Source organism: Phragmites australis, chromosome 1 (genome assembly GCF_958298935.1).
Source record: "Phragmites australis chromosome 1, lpPhrAust1.1, whole genome shotgun sequence".
Classification (NCBI taxonomy): domain Eukaryota; kingdom Viridiplantae; phylum Streptophyta; class Magnoliopsida; order Poales; family Poaceae; genus Phragmites; species Phragmites australis.
In genome coordinates, this window is record NC_084921.1 from 25,107,115 (window position 1) to 25,129,844 (window position 22,730).

Here is a 22,730-nt window from a genome sequence, read left to right on the forward strand (position 1 = left end):
TGCCAAACGGCAGAATTTGGCTTTAGCTCCCTGAGTGAATCACTTCTCCTGATTCACTGAAATGAACTAGAAGCTGAGGAGCTGAAAAAAGTAGCTTCTCCTGAGGAGCTGACCACGCTGATTCTCCTGATTCATAGAGTTTATCCTAGAGAATCATTAAGAATCACTTTCAGCCACAGAATCACTTCCTCAGAGAATCAATTTTTTTAGAGAATTTGAATCAGGAGAAGCTCTGCCAAACAGGCCCTTAGTCTAGATGGATCTAAAACTAGTCTAGTCGATGACTGCTTTGCTCGGCTTCGGGTGTCTTATGGCTTGTCGAAAGGTTTGAGCAACTTCTAATAACTTGTCCTCCATAGGGGTCCCAAGGTCTATACATATATAGGGGTATCATACATCCTCTGAAGTTTTTCTGTTCTTAAAGATAAACTTTCCTATTTACGGGATACCCTGGATATTTACATGTAGTTTTCTGTCATCCAAGAATCTCCTTTCTGGAGATAGAAATATGCTTCAAGAATTGTGGGAAATTCTAGGGTGTCCGGATATGGTAATTATCCAGTATTCATCGTCATGATAATTGTCCTATATATAGCTGATTATTTTTCCACTCTTAATGATCAAATATGCATCACAAGATTTGGTTTGATGCTCGGTGCATTCCCTGTGATCAATGGATTCCCTGTGATCAATGGAGTGCTAATTGCTGGCTTCCGGCTAACATACTCCTTTAATTCTTCCCTTCGTGATGATGCACTTGCAATTTGTTGCTGATCGATATTTCAGCACTGTTTGTGCACTTCTTTGGAAACCAAGGATGGCCAATTTGGTAGCTGTGCAACGGTAGCCTAAAGATGGAAAGATGACACAACCAAACATGGTCAAATGGGTCATTCGGGTCGGTATGGCACGGGCCCGGCTCGGCACGACTCGGCTATGACACGGCCCGAACGGCCCATCTACTGTAGCAGGCCGTGCCATACCGGCTCGCGTGTCTCTCTCTCGGCCCACGGCACGGCCCGTCGGTGACCGTGCCGTGCCGAGCCGGTCCGGGCACGATTTCGGCCCGGCGGCCCGGTCGGTCCGACGGGCCAAAATAGATAAAAAATATATAGAAAATAAATATATATATATATATATATATATATATAATATATAGAAAAAATATATAGAAAATAGATAAAAATATAAAAAAATAGATAAAAATAGCTACAAAATTAAATATATATATATAATAGAAAATAATCGGGTATTTGCGTGTCGGGCCGGATCGTGCCAGGCCATGCCGTCCTGGGCTGGGTCGTGCCCGTGTCGGCCCGACTCGGCCAGGCCGTGCCGGCCCGTTGTGCCACACGCTCGGCCCAGATACGGCTTGTGGCCTCGTACCGTGCCGGCCCAACCCGTCTCAACTCGGGTCGTGCCGTGCCTGGGCTGTGCCTACAGTGCCGTGCCTCGGGCCAGCCCAATAGGCACGGTCCATTTGGATGTCTTTAGACACAACGACTGCAGGTCCCTTCCATTTTTACTGTTTCCCCTCCTTCCAAAAATAATTCACGATAAATGATCACAATCACGAATGAATTAATTACCCAACCCTTGCCTGCAAGATTAGTTCTCTCTTTCCTTATCTATATTTTCCTTATCTATGCATGCAAGATCGGTGCTCTCTTTCCTTATATACTTCAATTTTTATTGTTTTCCCTCCTTTCAAAAATAATTTGAGATAAATGATCACAATCATGAATTAATAAATTACCCAACCCATGCATGCAAGATTAGTGTTATCTTTCCTTATCTATACTAATTAGCGATGACATATGACGACGCCCGAAGGATCGCTGAAATTATAACTTTTTCCTTGAAGCCTTGGTGGGAAATATTCTGCTGCCTTCACGTATATATATTACACACCTATATCCTATTTTGTACACCTCTGCCTATGATCATTTCAACTCCACCGTCAACGCTCCTCCGTCCCATTCATCCTATTGCATCCGGTGCCATACTTATATAATTTGTTTTGTGTTGTGCAACATGCTAATTCTTTGAGCTAGACCCACGGCTCATTGGTGATATCGTTGCTGTAGTGGCTTACGTCGGTCCTCTCGATCACGAAACCCTTTACCCTCATGGGATTAGAGAAATTGCTCTCATAGACACCGGGTACCTTTATTTTTTTAGTCTTGCAAATTAATTCAATTACCATTTTACACACACACACAAATATATATATATATATATATATGGACAACATATTTAACATGTTGCGCCTTAAATAATATTTCACACGCCGGTGCCTGGACCAATCCAACTCGCCAGAGACACCTAACAGGCCCATGGGCGGGAATTAACACAAAAACATACATTATAAAATACGAAAACACACATTATACAATAGAAAAACATATGTTACAAAATAGAAAAACTTGTGCCGGAGTGATCAAAGGATATATATTTACATGATCAGGAAAATATATGTTGCCGCAATCAGAAAAAAGTGTTGCATGATCGGAAAAATGGGTTGGCATGACCGGAAACTCACTATTCTATGACCGGAAAACATCAATTCTAAAATAAAAAAACATGTTGATTTATTTAACAGCAGCACTGTAGATGAAGTATAGAGGAATAAGAGCCTATGAGATTTTCTCTCTAAACAAGGAAACTAATCACGTAATCAGATAAACAATCTTCAGGTAATCAAAGAAAGGAAAATTAGGTAAAATGATCAAATAATGACATATGTGATGCTTTCCTCTGGGCGTTTATTGTTTTATTGTTGTGGTCATAAATGTGACGTGTAAAATCACTTATTTATTATTTTAATCTTGTGAAATCACTTTTTATTGCTACTTACATAGTTTTCTGGTTTTTGATGATTACCTTTTCTGGTTGAGTAAAATACAACTTCTGTGTTCAACATAAACATTTTAGCATTTCCTCGATACTTTTCGAATTCTAACAATTATCATTTCTGGTTGAGTAAAGAATCGGAAGATAACACAAGGAGAACATGAACTGAATGATCTATCCACTCAAAATTGAACCAAACAAAGATGAAACAATTATCACAATATATGATTCGATAGGTTTCTTTCTGTACTACAAAAGATTTCAGAAAAAATCCCTTAACACATCAAATTAACTCAAGATCAAAAATGTACACAAAACAAACCCAACACTTAGATTGCAACCCTCGTCACCACCGCTGCCGAGTACATTGATTGGGTCGACGGTGGAGACTGGAGATGCATGAGTAATGGACGGAGGTATCGATAGACATTCAGCATCTGTAGAGAACATGACTCTCTTAGGGCATATAATATGATTTTGGTGATTAATGACAATATAGTTGTTGAGACTAACATATTTGGAAAATATATGCATTAGTAGGTCTCATGAATATAATATATGAAGAAGCCACCGAAGCCGAGACAAAAACAGATTGAATTTGAGAAGTTCTAAAGGAAATGTAGACGCCAGATGGTCCAGCGCTCGGCAGGTTGAACACATCGAAGTGTTTCTGTCAAAATGAGTGAAAAGCTGAAGAATGTGCCGGAAGGTTCGGCATATGAAGGAAGTGCACGCCGAAGCATTTTTAGATGAAGGAGTAGAAAATGCTACACACCGGAAGGTTCGGTGTTCACAATTGTACACGCCCGAAGGTTGAGCTGGAGTATTACTTGCAGAGGAGGTTGCAAATGTGGAAGATTGAAGATCTACATACCGATGGTCCAGCGCTTTGAAGTTCTACATGTCGGAGTGTTTTGTGTAGAGAAAAAATGACTCAGTTGGTAGAAGAAAATAGCACTACGAATGGTCCAGCGATAGAGCTGGTGAACACGTCGGAACATCTGGTGTTCACAGAGAATTTGAGAGGGGTTCCAACGGCTAGTTTTTGGATGATGTACACGCCGGATGGTCCGGTGAGTACAATGTTGTTTACACTGAATCATCCGGCGTATACATTAAAGTTGAACCGTTGAGTCTGTGGGGTTGAGTCTATAAATACTCCTCCACTCAATCATTTAAGGATGCTGGAGTCTAGAGAAGCTCACATACACTTAAGAAGATATCCAAGCCACCAAATTACTTAAAGTGATCATTTAAGACAATTAGAGAGAGTGATTAGTACTAATAGGCCTAGATAGAGTTGTGTCTAGGTGTTGCTGCCTAGAGAGGGGTTTAAATAGTCATCCTAGCTTGTATCAAGTGGTACACCAGCATCTTAAAATCTTGGTGACTTGATGTGGAGCGACGGTAAGACTCTTGTACGGGGGTTTGGAGACCCTTCCATTGATGTCTCAAACTCCGAAGTGAAGACAACAGCAAGTGACTGGAACAGAGGCTTGTGATAAGACCTTACCTTCGTAGCTTGGTGGCTCTACCCACTTGAGGCCTTAGTGGCTCAAGGTTCATGATCGGGTGTTGTCCAGAAGCATATTCTTGGTGGAGCTCTAACGTAGACTAGAGATGATGTTTATGTCATCAATATCATAGGATAAAAATCTATTACGCCAAATTTGCTCTCTCTATTTTATTTACATTTTCATATTTACATACTTACAATTTACCTTTTTAGATATGTTACAATCTTTTTTTAATAGTGCAGTAGACACACTAAATAAATTTAAAGCATATTTAAATATAAATTGATATAGATTTATCTTATAAATTTTTTATAACTAATTAATTTTAAGTATCCTAATTCAACCTCTCACCTTTTAGGATGTCCCCGATCCCTATAGCATGTACAACCGTGCTTGCAATGATAGACAACATCTCACTCATCGGTAAACATCAAGGAACACGCATAACAAAACGGATGGATTCACATCCTCTCAAATCGTCCCCATCAACATTGGCTACAGATCTAGATTTAGAGATCTTCAATGGTTTTTAGAAAATTACTGGGAGAGAAGCAAACAACCTTTATTTAAAGGATAGCGGGATGTTTTTTTTCCAGTTGCATGCTAAAATAAATGAGTTCTCATGTTGTGATAGTAAAATTACTGCTTTTTTATTGTAAGAGTAAACTTTCGATTTTTTCCGGTTACGAAGTAGATGTCTCATTGATTTTTTTGTTACATGAGTAAACTTTCAGTTTTTCCCAATTAGAAAGAAGATGGCACATTAAATACTTATTTAGCGTGCTAAATAAGTAACGAATTGCATTTCTACGTGTCTTCACCGACTTCGATGGCATTGATAATCAAGGATTCAGCATCTGGTGTCCGCAACGATTTTCTACTCGCCACCAAAGTGGAGGTGGCTCAAGGGCACATAAGTATAATAGATTAAAGTTACTTATAATTTTTTATGGCGCTGCTACCTAATATACATAATTAATGTTTTCCAGGTTATTTGATCAAGACCGAAAACTCCTCAGCAGTATCACTTTCTCCTCTTTAGATGCACATAAGAGGAAACATATTAGTTGTCAATTACATTGGAAATAGCCATACATGGTAGCACCTGCAATGCATGCTGAAGTGCTAAACCCTGACAAGACCTAAAAAATTGGAATAAGTGTATGATGAGCATAAGTTATATACCAACTAAGGTATACAGACATATTCTATTCTCAGCTATATAATTAGTTAGAAGAAATGCAATACCTTATATCACAATACATTCTCTCTCAACAAAGTCCCAAGATCCCAAAGAAACCTTGTGAAAGTTGCAGCAGTGCCAGAAATAGATGCTTTGATTACAAAGATGGTAATCATATCAGAGCTACCTAATTATCCTAACTTACAACTCAACTTCTAAACGCTAACACAACTATATTTGCAGAGCTTCAACCTGAAAAAATCTGCTAACTATACAAGAGATACGTGTTTCTACAACGATTTGGTGTTATAACCTTTGAACGGAAACAAAGCACAATGCTCCAAGGCGATCCATGATGACTCCTCCCTATTGCACCAAATAAAGCTGGTATCTCTAGCAACCAGCATCGGAGATGACAACATGAAGCTCTAGCTTGTAGATATATACAGCATAAGGGCATGATGACTTGCAGAAATAACTAAAATGTACAAAAGGATAACATAATAGAAGCACTTGAATTGAGACTTTCTTGCTCCTTACTGCTTGCAACTATGCGAAACAAGTGAACGCACAATTAAAATGACCCTACAACTACAAGGCACCTGATCCTACTCTCAAAGCCGATATGATGCAACTTCCAAGCGGCCATGTAGGATTAAAAAACATAACCAGCAACATTTGTAATTAAAACCATAACTACCACCCCAAACCTCAAATCTGTATCCAAGAAAAAAAAATAACCCGCAAATCTCACAGCAGTCAGCAGACCAGCAAACCACATTACATAAATTCTCCACTTTGCAATCGATACCAGACGGCCGATAGACCTCACGCTTTTGATGCGTGAAAGCTTCATAGCTGCAGCATATTTAGACTCCCCCAAATTCTTGGGCTAAACTAATAAGCTGCCCACAATTTCACCCAAATATACTTGCTAATGTTACACGAGCATAATAATTCAGAAAAGGTGCCCACAAATATCGCAGAAAGTGTTCCGCTAAATGACAGCTCCGAGCTCGCACAAAACCTCACCAAATCTATACCAAAACCCCAAAAAAAAGCAATGAGCAAATATGTAGCGAAGGTCCTCTGTAAGCTCAAAGCGTCGACTCACCGGTGTCCTGATGGCGATCCCCTCCTCGATCTCGCCGCGACCGCCGGCCCAGGGCGCTGCCGCCGCCGCGACAGGTGTGGTGGATGGGGATGGTGCCATCGGCCTGGAGGACGTGGGCGGCCCGGCCGTCGTTGTGGGTGAAGAGGGAGGTCTTGGGGTGGAGAGACGGAAAGGCCTCCGCCACCGCCACCAGGTGCTTGCGGATCAGCCACTTGAAGTCTGCGTACTGCATGCCGCCGATGGAGGAGGTGGAGAAGGAGCCATCGGATCTCCAATTTACAGGGTGCAGGTGGTCGCGCCGGCGGGGAGGGGGTTTGGCTGCACAGAAGGGTGGGGGTGGTCGCGCCGCCGCCCCACCGATCCTCGTGGACACCGCCTCCCTGTTCCTAGCGGCCACCGGAAAAAAGTCATCGCCGCTGTCACCTCTAGATCTGAAGTAAGTACGTGACCTCGTAGGATATGTAAGGAAGATCTTCGTGCCCTCGTAGAATGCGGTGGTGGCGAGGAAGGCGGGATCTGGTTGCCCGATCGAGCGGAGCAGTAGGCAGGGGACGGCGGCGCAGGAGGAGGACAGCGCCGGTATCTTCAGCCGGCAACGGAATCGGCGTCGGGTGGGCCGGAAAGGCGGCCACCGGCGACGTGGAGGGAGGAGGGGGAAGGGCGGGAGTTGGGGGGCACCGACGAATCGAGGGGAGTGATGGTGGCGGCGCGAGTTTTTTCCTCCGGGTTTTCTAATAGGCAAGGGACCGTGTCCAGTTTTTTATTACATGGTTTTTTTAAAAGGGAAAGGGGAGACGTGTGGAGGAACACCAAATGTGCTTTATACGGTAGAGGTTGAATTTAGTGGATGTTTGTTGCTGTTGTTGTTTGAAGGTGATCACATTTTTCTAATACAATATATTATAAGAGCCTCATATTAATCTATTATTTTTTCTTGTGCAAATATTTGGGTTGAAATACGAGAGGATCCATTGGTGCATGACCACGTAAAATGTGCTATCCGCTATAGACCCAATGAGATTAAGAAGTTGGAGTTTGAAGCACACACAGATGGAGAAGTCCTTCGGTCCTATTGGAAACGAGGATGAGAAGAATAATTTCAAGCTGTAGTGTCTTCATTTTACTACATGGTTGCAATGCACGTAATATAGGCTTTATATCATGATAAATGGTTGTAATACATTTCACTATGTCATCAAATAAATGGTTGCAATATTTGCATTGAACTGCAATACAAATGGATTGAAAGAAAACATCCCTAGACCTATTCGAGAAATTCTTAAGCGCGGCAGGGATTAGATTGTTTGGGAAAATAAATTATTTGTGATGTTATTTTTGCACGTGACTATTTATTCAACCATATATTATTTGATGTATCATTCATTTTTCTCTTGGCATTAAATGTGGTGGTTGTATTAACTGCATGAGTATATCACACGTGCATGGTTACTAGTAAAAGTAACAATGGAGCTCCATGAGGAGAGTTGAGTCCATCAAAACTCCTCTCGCTAGCACAAGTCCAAAATTGGAGATCAATGTCACAGGGATTACTAAGATGTCACATCATCATAGGGTCTGTTTGTTTGAGCTTCTGCTTTTGAACTTTTCTGAAAAGTTGTGCTTTTGACTTGTCTGAAAAGGTGCTTTTGGAAATAGGTTGTTGACTTCTACAACAAATTTTTAGCTTCTCAGCACATAGCTTCTCAGAAAAGCGTCTCTCAGCGAGCTTCTCAGCTTTAGCTTATTTTCCTCAGAAGCAAGTTTCTGGCTTCTCCAGAAGCCACTTCTCTAGAACCTTGTTTATTCTGACTTCTGACTTCTAGCTTTTGGCAGCAGTAGAACCAGAACCAAAAGCAGAAAACAAACAGGGCCATAGTTTAGTGTTCAGTTGTTGGGCGCGATGACTCTAATCTCCAATCTACCACAAGGAGGTTGAAGACTCCATAAGAGGTGTAGTTGTTGGAAGACATCACCAGGATTATCACTGATGCATAGCAATGGGCAGAAGCCTCAAGCTCGTTAAGATCTACCACTCGAATGGGTAGCAGACGCAGAAATAGTTCCAACCTAGTTTCCTCAAGTTGAAGGAGAGAGGCTAGATCAGGCAATGAAAGCGTGCATGCCTATGACCAACAAGTACATCGTGCGACACCTCCCAAAGACCGTCCTGATTGAGATCTATATTACGAGACCAATGAATGCCACAATAGGGTGGAAATCGAGATATATCTCCTAGAAGAGCCAAATCAAGTTTTGGGAATCAAGTTAATATGATTCATGAAGGTCGAGATTTTGTCTACACAACCAAATAAGGATTTTGGTGGATATAGGGTGTTGGGCTTTCACACCAGATCTCTGAGCAGTACACTAGCTGGATAGATTTTGATCTGGCATGTAAGAGAAGTACGATGAAAGCTCTAATTCATTAGAATTCCTCTAGATTTATACGACTGTCATCCAAGCTGCTAGAGGAGATGAGAAAGTTATGGTCAACTACCTTCCAATAGCACTTGAAGCCTCTACCCATTTGTGGCCGACCAATATGCCTACAAAATCGGTCTACTCATGGGAACACTTGTGTGACCTTGTTTTGACCAACATCGATGGTACCTATGAGCACTACATCCCAGGCCATCAGAGCACGAGCCTTGATGAGACTCTGTGTAAAATCTAACACTACTCCTATTTGGTTGCTACCCTGACATATGGCCTAAGCCCTAGCCTATAACTTGCCTGAGGTCTGTTTGGTTGCTATCTTGAAGATTCTAGCCTGATGAAATCGGCATGAGTGCACTAGCCTGAGTCAGGCCTAGGAAAAAAGTCGCCTAGGCTCCCCATGCCAGCCTCTCCCACTTGCCTGAGTATAATCATCCCTTTGCTATATAAGAAAGAAAACGAAGACCACTTCCCCTCCTCACTCATTGCTAGCATAAGGTCTTCACAAAAGGCAAATCCCCACTGATCTCGCCATGGCTGTAGCACCGGTGGCCGGGAAACTACTCCAGCTTGCAGATCCGGTGATCAGCTTAGCCCTATTCATGGTTTGATGGAGCTACCAGAGTGAAGGCTCAAGGTCTTTCTCTAGATCCTCAAGAGATTCAAATCTCTCTCCCTTTCTCTATGTGTGTTCAGACTTAAGTGCCTCAAACAGAGCTTTGCCACGATCTGGTGCTGCAAGGTGAGAACACAATCTCAAGTTCCTTTTTGTTGCTTTTCCCCTCTCCTATCACTTTATTATTTGTTGGGAGAAAATAAAACATCTTGAGAATAATGGTTGAAGATTACCATCCAGGTCCCTCCGGAGCCTTGATCTCCGGATCCTCAGTTAAAGGCTCGACCACCGAAGTTATCAGATCCCTTCACATTACCTCTTCATACCTGCAAAGCCTTCTCTTGCCTTAGCCAACTCGGTCTCCCGAAGGCTCAACCTTCCAAAAACCCGACCTCCCGAAGCCTCGGTCCCTCGAAGCTTCGGCCTCCTGAAGCCCGGCCTTCTGGTGTCCTGCTTTCCAAAGCTTTCACCTCCCGGTTCCATACCTCCCGAGGCCCCCACCTAGGGCTGCTTGGGCCGCCTTCCCGAAGGCTACAAGGTGAGTCAGCAGGCCTTAGGAAAGATCTACCGGAAGGGGAGCACCGGTCGTTCTTTGCCTGCAAGGAAGTGACCGGCATTAAAAGCCTAGGCTAATGGACGCTGCTCTGACACTCTGGCGTAATGGTGGCTATCCTGACACCCCTGAAAGTGCAGTGTCAGGCCACAATTGACGACCGGCTCGCCGCACTCCAGGGGGTAGGCACCATGATAGTTACCACGGTGGATATTTATCTCCACCGATAGGGTAGAAAGTAGTTATCCGGAATAAGGCCTAGTAATTTACTCAGATCCCAGATATCTGTATATTATGATAACTTGTACGCCAAGCTACACATGACCCTATAAATAGGGTGTCATGGCCATCTGGGTAGGAGGACGAGCTAGACAGCAAAAAAGACACAAAGGTGAAAACATACCAAGTCACGTTGTGATACTCCTCCCAGAGCGATCCATTTTTTCTACCATCAATAGATTCGTGGTGTTACTTCCTCTTAAACTTCGTCTCCAAACTTGAGTCTCCTCCTTAGAAGAAACTCTCGCCATACTTGCTGGGGCAAGACGAACTCTTGCTCCAACAGCGTGTCGTTCGTAGGGACTCGAACACAGAAGTGCTAAGAGAGGTAGGAATCCACCAGGAAAGCCACCAAAGGGTTAGCTAAAACCGCCATACCCACTATTGCAAGCATGCAACCATATGCATGGCTATCTCAGCCATACGCACCGTATGTATGCTCCAGCCTCGCTGTCGTGTGGGACGGTGTTCGTCCAACCTTGGCCAACTCAGAACCCTGGGTCGGTACAGGAACTCCAGACAGCGCGGAGGCCTTCTAGCCACTGCACGACGAAGACCTCACCGCCTCAGGAGAAGACGCAACCGAAGCCACAGCCAAGCAGACTGCCTTCCAATGGTTTTGGGCTATCCAACCCAGGAGTGCTCCCACCTGGGCTTGGTCCCCAGGTATCCCCTTCGACCACACCTGGGATACCCTGAGCAAACTAACATCTTCGAAAAGTTTGTCCACCCAGTGCCCTCCTTGGGCCCCTTAGATGAAAGAGGGTTCCAAGGAGACGAAGGGCTCCGGGGTGCGCGGACTTCGCTAGCACCTCCAACGCCACCCTCGCAACGCCACCCTCGCAACGCCAATCGCGCGTAGAGAACCCCAAGCCCACCTCGTCCAAGAAGGCATAGTCAGAACCACTTCGGCCCTAAAAGCCTTTTCACCGGACAACCTCGATGGTCTCCCAAAGGGGAAGGAGACCCGGGGGAAACCACCGGCTCCAGGACACACCACCTTCAGTAGCAACCCCAGCGACAACTCCAAGCTCCGGCGCCACCGGAGGCACACGGGTGCATCCTGCATGGACCATGGTGCGGCCACAACACCAACGACTGCCGCACCCTCATGACCTTCCAGGAGGAATACCTCGGAAAGTAAGCAGAATACCTGGCCACAGAAAGAGCGGGTGAAGGACGACGCAGGGTTCGGAGGCCTGGGGAAAACTCCTGGGCAAATCCTTAGCCCCTCAACCCTGCACCATCACTACTGACCCTACTACCAACGGTACCACACCCAACAACAAGAACTGAGTCGGTGACACGCCGTCGCCAGGCTCCAGACGGGGTACCTTCGGAGCCGGGCAGCGGCTAAGGACTGAGGCGGTCGAGGATCGCCTCTTCCGACCAGCCTTCGACTACACCTCCAACATGCCGTCACCAGGCTCTGGACGGATTACCTCTGGGGCCGGGCAACGGCTAAAGGCTGAGGGGGTTAAGCACCGCCTCTCCCATCCTAGCCACAGGCTTCGAGGCAACCAAGCCTCGCAATAGAGGCCTTATTCCAACAAAGATACGCCCACTATTAACTACCAAGTAGTTTACCTAGTGATCCGTCTTTCATACGGCTAGGTTAGAGTCTGTTGGAGGCCTCCAACCTTACTGCTAGAAGTCTTTTTGCAATAGATAGCCACTAGGTAGAATCAGTAGAACTTAAGTTACATTCTCATTTGGCATGAATAGTTATATAACCTAGCTATGTTTTACGCTACAACTAGCTTCTTATTGCCAACAGTAGACTGCAAAACTTAGCTAGTATAACTATGCAAAATCCCTACACTCCTGCAAACGCATCGTGCCTAGGTCACTTGGGGGGAGGGTCTGCCCAGGTTTTCTGGAAGGCATTATGCAGCCTCGGAAGTGTAGTTGCCGCGTATCAAGGGATTTCCTTGATAGACTGTGTTGCGGCACCACACGTAGGCTTCGGGTGGCGTGACAAGCCCACATACCGCGGGCGTAGTATGCCTAGGTCACCTGGAAGGCAAGACTGCCTAGATTTTCTGGAAGGCATTGCGTAGTCTTGGTAGACAGTGAGACCCACACACCGTTGGAGCCGCTTATGCCACCTGCAAGGCAGATTATGTCCAGAGTGCCCTGAAAGGCATTTGCATAGCCTCGAGTGTCGAAGCCATGCCCCAGGGGATATCCTCGGTGGCGGAGTTGCGGTGCTTCGAGGAATGCTATCGCAAGGAATCCTCGTTGCACGATATACCTACACACCGCAGGCGTAGCATGCCTAGGTCATCTGGAAGGCAAGACTGCCTAGGTTTCCTGAAAGGTATTGTGTAGCCTCGATAGTGTGTAGATGTCGGTTATCAAGGGACTTCCTTGGTAATGTAGTTGCGGCGCCCCCAAGGGATTTCTTCGGAGGTGTGACAAGCCCACGCACCAATAAGCATTTCTTGCCTAAACCCAAGGTCACCTGAAAAGGTTTCCCGAAGGGTAGGCTTTGCCATGGTAGGAAGTGGAGCCCACATACTGCGGGCGTAACATGCCTAGGTCACCTGGAAGGCAAGACTGCCTAGATTTCTTAGAAGGTACTATGTAGCCTTGATAGTGTGTGGACGTCGCATATCAAGGGACTGCCATGATGTGAGGATGCGGTGCTCTAAGGAATACTATCACAAGGAATCATCTCTGCACAACATGCTTATATACCGCGGGTGTAGCACGCTTAGGTCATCGCTAAGGAATCGAGCCTAGGTTTCTTGTAAGGTATTGCATAGCCTCGGTCGTATAAATGCCACGCGTTAGGGCACATCCTTGGTGGATAGTGTTGCGGTGCACCCTGGGTGTTTCCTCGGGAGCACGACAAGCCTACATACCGCGGGCATAGCATACCTAGATCACATGGAAGGTAAGACTGCCTAGGTTTCCTAGAAGGTATTGCGTAGCTCCGATAGTGTGTAGGGCCTTCGGCATTAATACATGCCAAGGAATCTTACAAAATCTCTAGCAAAAACGAGGAGTCTTACAAAACCTCCAACAAAAATGGAGGGTCTTACAAAACCTCCGGTAGAAACGAAGAACTTTACAAAACCTCTGCATAACAGAGATTTTTACCAAACCTCCGCATAATGGAGAGCTTTACCAAACCTTCAGTAAAAACGGAGAGCTTTACTAAACCTCCGCACAACGGAGAACTTTACCAAACCTCCAGCAAAATGAAGAGCTTTACCAAACCTTCAATAAAAATGGAGAGCTTTACCAAACCTCCGCACAATGGAGAGCTTTACAAAACCTCCAACAAAAACGGAGAGTCTTACAAAACCTCGCACAACGGAGAGCTTCACCAAACCTCCGGTAAAAACGAAGAGTTTTACCAAACCTTCGCACAACGGAGAGTTTTACCAAACCTCCGGCAAAAATAGAGAGTTTTACCAAACCTCAGCATAACGGAAAGCTTTACAAAACCTCCGGCAAAACGGAGAGCCTTACTAAACCTCTGCAGAAATGGAGAGACTTCCAAAAACCCCCGCAATGGGGATGTTTTCCAAAAACTCTGCCGGACGGAAAGGTTTTGAAAAGGACCTAATGGGAAGAGTACCCCGACATCTTAAGGGCAAATGCCTCTATGCCGAAGGGATACGAAATCCGCTGGTCTCCAAAGAGCACAACACACAGATCAAAGGGGTATAAAAATCCCCCTTCCTACAGGGAAAGATATATGACCCGCGTGACTCAAACACGTATGGTAAAAGATAAAATCATTACCCTACTATCTCCCTTAAAGACACATTTCATACATCATTACGAGTATTATACTAACATTTAATAAAAGCCCATGCTTCGTGGTATGGGAAACATAGTGGAACCCTCGACTATCCATTGCAGAGATCGCAATTCACGACAGCGGCTAAGGGCCGAGGGGGTCGCGGACCACCTCTCCCGCCTAGCCTTCGGCTTCACCTCCGGCACGTTGTCGCCAGGCTCCAGACAGAGTACCTCCGGAGCCGGGCAGCGGCTAAGGGCCAAGGGGGCCGCAAACCACCTCTCCCACCTAGCCTTCGGCTTCACCTCCGGCACGCCATCGTCAGGCTCCGAACGGAGTACCTCCGGAGCCGGGTAGTGGCTAAGGGCCGAGGGGGTCGCGGACCACCTCTCCCGCCTAGCATTCGGCTTCGCCTCCGACGCGCCGTCGCTAGGCTCCGGACGGAGCACCTCTGGAGCCGGCAGCGGCTAAGGGCCGAGGGGGTCGCGGACCACCTCTCCCGTCTAGCCTTCGGCTTCGCCTCCGACGCACCGTCCCCAGGCTCTGGACGGAGCATCTCCGGAGCCGGGCAGTGGCTAAGGACCGAGGGGGTCGCGAATCACCTTTCCTACCTAGTCTTCGGCTTCGCCTCCAACACACCGTTACCTTCAACCCGGGCAGTCGCTAAGGAACCCAAAGGGTCAAGGCCCACCTCCGAAGCTTGTCTCCAAAGGTTCTAGATGGACTTCGCTGAGTCGAAAATCTGGAATAAATTGGGAAGGAGGCCCTACACTAAGATTTGACTGTGCCTCATTAAATATATGATTCTTCCAAAATTATTAATAAAAAATTAAAAATGTTACCTATCGACAAACAAAGTGCTGACACGCCTGTTGGTATTCTAAGTACCGATAGGCTGTCTGCTGTCAGGTAGCACGACACCCATATCGGTGTCTGCCCGGGGTCCTATCGGCATGCGGAGTGCCGAAAGGACCTTTTGCCATAACATGCGTGCCGATAAGCCTCCAAACCCTTTGCCACGTAGACTGTCGCATGCGGAATATCGATAGGTCACTTGTCAGTACTCCACGTGCCTATAGGTACCTATTCTTATAATTTTATGAATTTAACTACTATTCTTACAATTTTCCATAATAATAATAATATTAAAAATTCCATCCATAGCCATCAAGCCATGAGCTTGATGCCCTTGATGCGATTGACAAATATCTGGAGTTGAGGATCTTGCCAGCAAGAACTTAGTTTTCTGGTCGAGAGTTATAAATGAATTTATGCCATCTGGAGCAAATATACACAGAAGACATATCCGGTAAGTTTCGTGATGTATGTGGAGCACCGGAAGAAACTAATTTTTATGCCCTGGTGGAGTATACTTTGGCTAAAACGTTCTGGTTAGAGATGCACCAAGTGACCAAGGTTAAGCTTCCGTCCATGCACCCGCTCGCATGGGCTGCCGATCTACTGGACGTGAGTTTCTGTCGCAAGGAAGATGCTTCAGTTATTTTGTGTGGCATGTGGTGGTCTCTCTGGTCGTCTCGGAATTGAACGATCGAAACCATGGAACAAAGCCTATTCCAATCCGACAAGATATCAAGTCGGTGATGGATACCGCGACACACCTGTCATGTCTCGCGTACTGACACAGGTGAGGAGCGATATCGATCGATCGAGTCCCCCTCCGCCAGGACTATCAAGGTGAATGTTGATAGCTCTTTCTTCGGAAATGAATTCAATGGCGCCACTGGAGCAGCTGCTAGAGATGACTCGGGACGCGCGCTTTCTGGGAGCCAAAGCGGAGGCATGCCGATGCCGGATCGGGATCCTCTGTAGTAATATCAGAGACCGATACAAAGTCCATATCAGTCTATGTATATTGCTACAGAGGATTTACATCCACCGATGCCAGGACAAATTGAAGATGGTGGCCTCTAAGGGTGCTGTTTATGTTATTGTGAAGACGGGTTCACAAACATTGAAGATAGCGACTATCCTGATCGACATCCAAGAGCTTAGTCTTAGTTTCTCTTATTTCTCTCTATTTCATGTAGGTAAACATAACTCTATATGGGGTATAGACACACGAATTATTTTGATCGTCAATCTCTTTCATCCGATACTCATCCATCCGTTAATTTATCTCAGCTATCATATAATTTTTTTCACCTACTCTTTACCAAAAATCTCAATACAAATAAACGGTCTTTATAAACTACACACATGATGTTCATGTAAGCCGGACAGTAAACCTTGCGACTCATTTTCGCGCAAGAAATGTCTCGGACGTTAGGACTCAGAACTTTGGCCTAGCCAGGCTCCATATTTTCTATTGCAATGTTTGCAATATGATTGTAGTCCTAATGATTAATTAATATGAAAGCTCTTGATCTAAGGAAAAAACGTGCCCATAGCAACCGCCGTTGCTCGGCCTTTAACACGCCTTAAGCAACATACAGTTCCCGTCATAGCCCCGTTCGTGTCCCTTGTCGTGTCTGTACTATCATTCTTAGTTCAACTTTTAGCAGTCCTATTTAAGCTAGTTAGGAAACCACATTAGTTTTTGTGAGTTGATTCTATTTGAATCCGGGTGGCATTCTCGTGCAGCCATAAGAGCTGGTTTGATCAATTTTACCTAGCTGAGGCAAATTAGATTGAGCACTAAGCCATCACACACCAAGACTCGTCTGGAGGGTGCGTATTAAAAAAAACTTGATCAAGGAGAGAGATATTCTGAAGGTATTATATTAAGGTGGAGCAAAGATTCTGAAAGCTAGCTATAATTCGCACGCTATCGCTGAGTGACTACATTACGACCACGAGGAACACACAACAAAGATTTTTTTTTTTAAAAACCAGGATTTAAGTCATGATTAGTAGTCTTATATCTGAAGATCTTATCATCGTGCTATTCACATGTTCCCGAAGGTGCGTATTTTCATGTTATAACAAGAAGTTCTTGCTCATGTTTCCATTTGTCATTGCACGGTTCAATAATCGGTGATGATCCGACGTCCAAAAATCAGGTTGCATCCATATCATTTTGTATTTGAATTTTGCTCGCAACTTGATGTAAAACCCGCTTGGGCTTGCCCGAAACTCTTCGAACCAAGAAGCTTCGATTCGAAACACGTTTGTGGGCAATTTTGGAATCCAAGAACTTTTCAGGAATTGTTCAATTCCGTAGAAATAATCAGGAACGTTTGTGGGCAAATAGAGCAATTCTGTGGAATGGAGATAAAATTCCAATGGACTATCAGTGCCAGAGTAAAGGTGAATCACACGTTCTTTGCCATAAGAACTCTGCCGTTGCAGATTTCCCATCTCATAAAATGCCGTTGCAGAGTTGCTAGTTGCCACATTGCCATGCAAAAAAAGAGAACTAAAGACTGCTATAGGCTATAGCCATCATCCGCAGGGTGAGGGGATACATCGCTCAATGGAAAATAGGGTTCAAGAACATCCAAGTCTAGTTTATATTGAAGTGTATGTAGATGTGTTTGTACACAAATTGACACCTTACAACTTACATAAGCATTTAACCAAACAATCTTTGCTTGAAATCATCAAACTGATCAAATTTTGCTCATCAAGTAACCCTTGGAATTCGTCATTTCAGTGTCATTCTGCTTGTAATAGACGTCATGCCATCCGCCCCTTCGTGATTATACATGAGATCAAGCTTCAGAAACGAGTGAAAGGTCCACAAACCTTCAGTTTCTAGAAAATGCAGATGCACGCATAAGCTGTAAGCACGGTTGTTAGTAGCACAGATACTGCATTAACAGCATCATTGTCCAGGAGGGTCATCCCAGAGATCTTGGTGACCGTAGGACCACTTTTACTAACCACCTACAAGGGAAAAATAAGAAAAATACAAAATATTATCAAAACTGCACTTGCCAGAACATAATTTGCTCAAGAGTGACTATATTTCAAACTAAATCAAACTTGTTCCTTGGTATGCTACATGACTGTTTATATTTGAGTTTTCCAATTGTACTCATTTAATATCATTGTCTTGTACGAATAACAAAACCGTTAGGCACAGACCTGTAGAAGTCCTGTACGTATTCAACTTTGAACATGGAAAATAAATGAACAAATATCTTTCTACTCATTGCTAACAACGTACTAAACATACTGCAGGGGCTCCTAAAGCAGAGCTTCTCACAAACGGTTTTTTAGATCACGGAAAATATCACAAACTGTTAAGTAGTATCAGTATGTACTGGTGACCTCTTAATGCTATCTTCAATGAAAATGCATGGCTTTTAGAAACTTTCTTTTTCTTTCCCAAAAGCATATTTCGGACCAGTTGTCACATAAAAGTATACCTTCTTCCGAACACTGCAGTATCCACTGAACTGAAGTGTGGCACCCAGCAATGAATCAATTAGACTCCCAAGCAAACCAGCACCAGCAGAGATGGGTAGTACTAGTAGCTGCCAGAGGGCCATATCAAAAGGACATTGAGCTGTCAACAGTCCAACAACAACGAAAGTGAGACCAATGGTAAGGCCACCTGCTGTGGCAGCAAGAAGTCCTTGTAAGGTCACTCCACCATTCGTACCCTTCCTGACAGGCTATAAAGTAATACTGATCAGCTTACAGATGAACACACAAAAGACTAATATATGTCTAGGAATTCACTAGAAACAGCAGAATAAGTGGTAGGCACAGTAAATATTTTTGGATCTAACGTGTATCAAATGCAAAAGATGATAGTTATAACCCATAAACCATTACATGGCACAGATAATATATCTGTATGACACATCTCCACTCCATTTAAACGTTACTTTTAATACTCAGTAGAGCATCTAAGGAAAATAACTCTTAATAGTCAAATATCCTAGTACTCTTAATTGGATAACTTTTCAAAAATATAGTGATACTGTGCCTTACTGCTTTTTGGCTCAAATCCACCTTCATCTCTACAGAACAGTATATTAGAAGTTTGGAACTAGTACAATATATTCAACAATTGGATGCCCAACTCCCCACAAAAGCATAGTGTATAGTTAGGAAACAAGAATAAGGTTGTGGTCCTTTACCCCGAGTTTCTTTCTACATCTGGAGGAAGGTTTCACATGATTATTTTGGATAATGTCTTTATATCTCATACACATGGTATGTATATGAGAATCCCTATAGTTCATTAGGTAAAAAATAACATAAGCATATTTTACACTTTCGTGATGAGCAATTGTTGTGCACTCCATCAGTTACATGAAGAACATAAAACAATCTTTTGATCTGTAAATCTAATGGGTTTGCTTACTGTGGTGATTCCTTTTTTTTTACTTGTATGCTAGTTTGATACTTTGATGCCACACAATTTGGTCGAGGCCAGATGGGTGGCATGACCATAACTACCATCGTTTCAGATCGTTTTGGAAATCTAAGGTTGTGGCATTATCCAGTCAAATTGGAGGTACACAAACCATGTACCATGAGTTTGGCTAAGGATAGTTTAAAAAAGTAACCAAAAGTAGTCAAATCTTGCAGGCTGGCCAAACATATAGAGAGTTAGATAGGTAATCATGACTGAGAAGAACACCTGGACCGCCCACTCAGCATGTCCTATCACACGGAAAAGACGACATACCTTCAGAGTAGTAATAAGCCTTGGTTGTTCATCACTAAGCACACCAATTTCAGATGACCAAGTATCTCCATTGCAGCAACAGTAGTGGCCAATGATACCACCTATTAAACCAGTTATAACCTTTGAATCATTTGAGTCCAAACACCGATCTTGTCCCCCAGTCATTAGCACATATATCACAACTAATATAGTGGCAATTGTGCTATTTGCTAGAACCTGGATCCTGCAGGACATAAAACGAAATAGTAAGATACAAGAGCAAAATCGAGTTGACAAAACAGCAGTTGCTGTGTTATGTATACTATGTCCTTTATAAAAGTGTGATGTCATTTTCATCCACAGCACGAATCAACAACATGAGACAAAAAAGGGCTCACAAGATTCATTAGCTTCCCTTGTGTATGTAATTTGACTAAGCAAAGAATATTACCAATTTAAGGAGTTCCAAGAAAATAGATTATGTAACTTGTAATGTAATTTCATCAAAGAAAATATTAAAACATAAGAATACCAGAGAGTTTCCCTTTAATTAGAACACTTTTAATTTGGTTGGAACTGGATTTGCTTTTCCGCTGCATGGATGCTGTTAACAGTATAAAGTGTTAACTCTAAAGAAAGACTTAAAAAATAATAGAATCTTAATAATAGTCCCTTGAGTATCAACAACTAGCTTCCATATGATCGTAGACTCGGCCATTGCTGTTGCCATTGTGTGTAGGATTATCTACATCTCATCAGTTGCGTTTCTGTACATTTCTGTCTGCAATTACAAGCTTTTCTAGACTACTTAGATATAGAGCTAACAAATAGTCCATTGTAGATTCTTTATCCTTCAAAGAAATTGTCCTAGATATAAACTCATGACAGCCCCTTTCTTAGCTAAGAGAGGTAAAATCTGCCAGACAACGATACTGCCATTATACAAGTTCAAAAATTATACCAAGTAACTTAATGAAATAACATGTCATTGTAAAAGTTCATATAGAGTTGATAGTAAGCTGTAGATTTAGAGTTAGAATTAAAGCAAATAAACAAATAGAAAAAGAACAACAGAATCATATCCATGATTTTCTGGATATTACTTAAGATTTAACTATAGAACACTATTCAGTATTGTTTCCTTAAAATGATTGCCCCAAATTAACACAAACATGCCATATGACTTCGAAAAAGAGATGCAAAAAAGATCAGGCTCATAATTGAGCAGGTCTGTACTTGGGATCATGTCACACGCATAGGTTCTGTCCAGGCCAGTCATTTTTGTTTTTTGCAAAGTCCACTTTTTGGTCCCTCAAGCCTCTACTCTTGTGGGAGTTTAATTTTCACCCTGAACTTCAATACCATTTACTCTGCATCCTCCAAATTTTAAAGCCAAGCTATTCATGTTTGATGTGGCGCCAACTAAGATTTAGGGTTTGGTATTTCAGACGGCGCAGACTCACAAGGAAACTTCAGAGCAGGAAAGGCTCTGATATCAGGTAGTATCGCCACATGTGTGCTAACATGGCACTAGGTCAACAAATAAAAGTAAAAATAAGGTTTTTGCTTTGCCTTCTTTTTTCAGTCAATGACAAATGTGCCTGTTGATGAGTGGAGGATGATGGGGCAAAAATGTTGACATGGCAGCCACGCCACCCAAACCGCCCTTTAGATTAGACTAAGGACCTGATTTTTTTACCGGTTTTAATATTTAAGGGATGTAAACAGTATTGATTATTGAAGTTTAGTATAAAAGCTAAATTTCGGCTGGAGTTGAGGGACCAAGACTGGATCTTTTTCCTTCTTTTCTTTTTTTTACCAGGCTTGGTAGGGCCAACCGTGAGTTGCTTCATCGTAGAAAGTTTTCCACAATGTCATAGAAGGCCACGGCTTAATCAAACTACTAACTCATGATAAATGGTGTAACGTTTACCATTTGTGATGGCATCTTTATATATTTCTTTCTAGAATACTGTATGTCTGATTCTTCTTTATGTACCTCATAGTACAGAATTTCTACAGCAATTGCTCAGGGCATATTCCCGTCTGAGTTTTGACATATCAAACCGGTCAAGTGCAATGAGAAGAGCAGATTTCTGGTGGGATTTGTTGCTTCCCAAAAATAAAGAACTTCTCTAGCAAGCGTCGCCAAATACTGAGATGCCGGGTTTCCCTTACCAGTTGCGCTGACCGCCCTCCTTGAAATCCTCCTCGACGCAGCGCTTGCGGTTCTCCCCGATCTTGGTCACCTTGGACGACGTGAAGAAGAAGGCCAGCAGCATCGCGCCGTACCTATAGCCGCAGGCGATGTGGACCGCCATGACGACGAACCCCGCGGCCCCGCCCGAGGCGTCCAGGGAGCGGCGGCGGACCGCGCGCGCGGCGATGACGGCGGCCAGCGCCGCGCCTATGGCCGACCGGACCGCGAGAGAGGAGGCGGCGGGGATCGCCATGGCGGGGGCGGATGCCTCGCAGGGTCAGCTGCGGTCCGTGACGGGAGCCGCCGGCGCCAGTGGAGGTGGAGCGAATTTGGGGTCTTTTTAGCTTGCTGCATTCGAGCCTCCCTATATACTAGAAATTTTGTAGCCGTTCATATATTTTTATACGGAAGTCTATTTGCACAGCGAATATATCATGTATAAACCATTTTAGCTATAATACATCTAAATTGAGTTCTATTTATATCCGGTTTAGATGCATACAGGCTACATAAACTATAGTGATATTAGGACTCGCATGTCAGTCTTAAATCACAAGATTACTATATCTGCTCAAACACATTCACAGATTCATTGTATCTATCATTGTATTCGCTCATACAACTAATTAAACACTCTTCTC

At 43.8% G+C, this 22,730-nt stretch overlaps 2 protein-coding genes across 2 annotated transcripts; both read right to left on the bottom strand.

The window, feature by feature from the left end:
- Nucleotides 1–5,687: 5,687 nt before the first annotated feature.
- Nucleotides 5,688–10,043, bottom strand: LOC133883686 (uncharacterized). The gene is made up of 3 exons (XM_062323074.1): nucleotides 10,036–10,043; nucleotides 6,668–7,398; nucleotides 5,688–6,590 (listed from the first exon to the last, which is right to left on the bottom strand). The coding sequence occupies exons 1-3, from the start codon at nucleotides 10,041–10,043 to the stop codon at nucleotides 6,451–6,453; spliced, it is 879 nt and encodes a 292-aa protein (XP_062179058.1). The 3' UTR covers nucleotides 5,688–6,450.
- A 7,708-nt stretch (nucleotides 10,044–17,751) lies between these two features.
- Nucleotides 17,752–22,440, bottom strand: LOC133913218 (protein PGR-like). Its single transcript, XM_062356301.1, has 4 exons — nucleotides 22,068–22,440; nucleotides 19,911–20,133; nucleotides 18,637–18,885; nucleotides 17,752–18,151 (listed from the first exon to the last, which is right to left on the bottom strand). The coding sequence occupies exons 1-4, from the start codon at nucleotides 22,340–22,342 to the stop codon at nucleotides 18,020–18,022; spliced, it is 879 nt and encodes a 292-aa protein (XP_062212285.1). The 5' UTR covers nucleotides 22,343–22,440; the 3' UTR covers nucleotides 17,752–18,019.
- Between the last annotated feature and the right edge of the window lie 290 nt (nucleotides 22,441–22,730).

Excerpts from the sequence above, each read along its gene's own strand:
- LOC133883686 (XM_062323074.1), bottom strand. Across the intron at positions 6,591-6,667 it reads GGATCGCCATCAGGACACCG|ATTTGGTGAGGTTTTGTGCG; the intron begins GTGAGTCGACGC and ends GTTTTGGTATAG.
- LOC133913218 (XM_062356301.1), bottom strand. The coding sequence starts at position 22,342 with ATGGCGATCCCCGCCGCCTCCTCTCTCGCGGTCCGGTCGGCCATAGGC. Across the intron at positions 20,134-22,067 it reads GAGGGCGGTCAGCGCAACTG|GATCCAGGTTCTAGCAAATA; the intron begins GTAAGGGAAACC and ends TATGTCCTGCAG. Across the intron at positions 18,886-19,910 it reads GGCTTATTACTACTCTGAAG|CCTGTCAGGAAGGGTACGAA; the intron begins GTATGTCGTCTT and ends ATTACTTTATAG.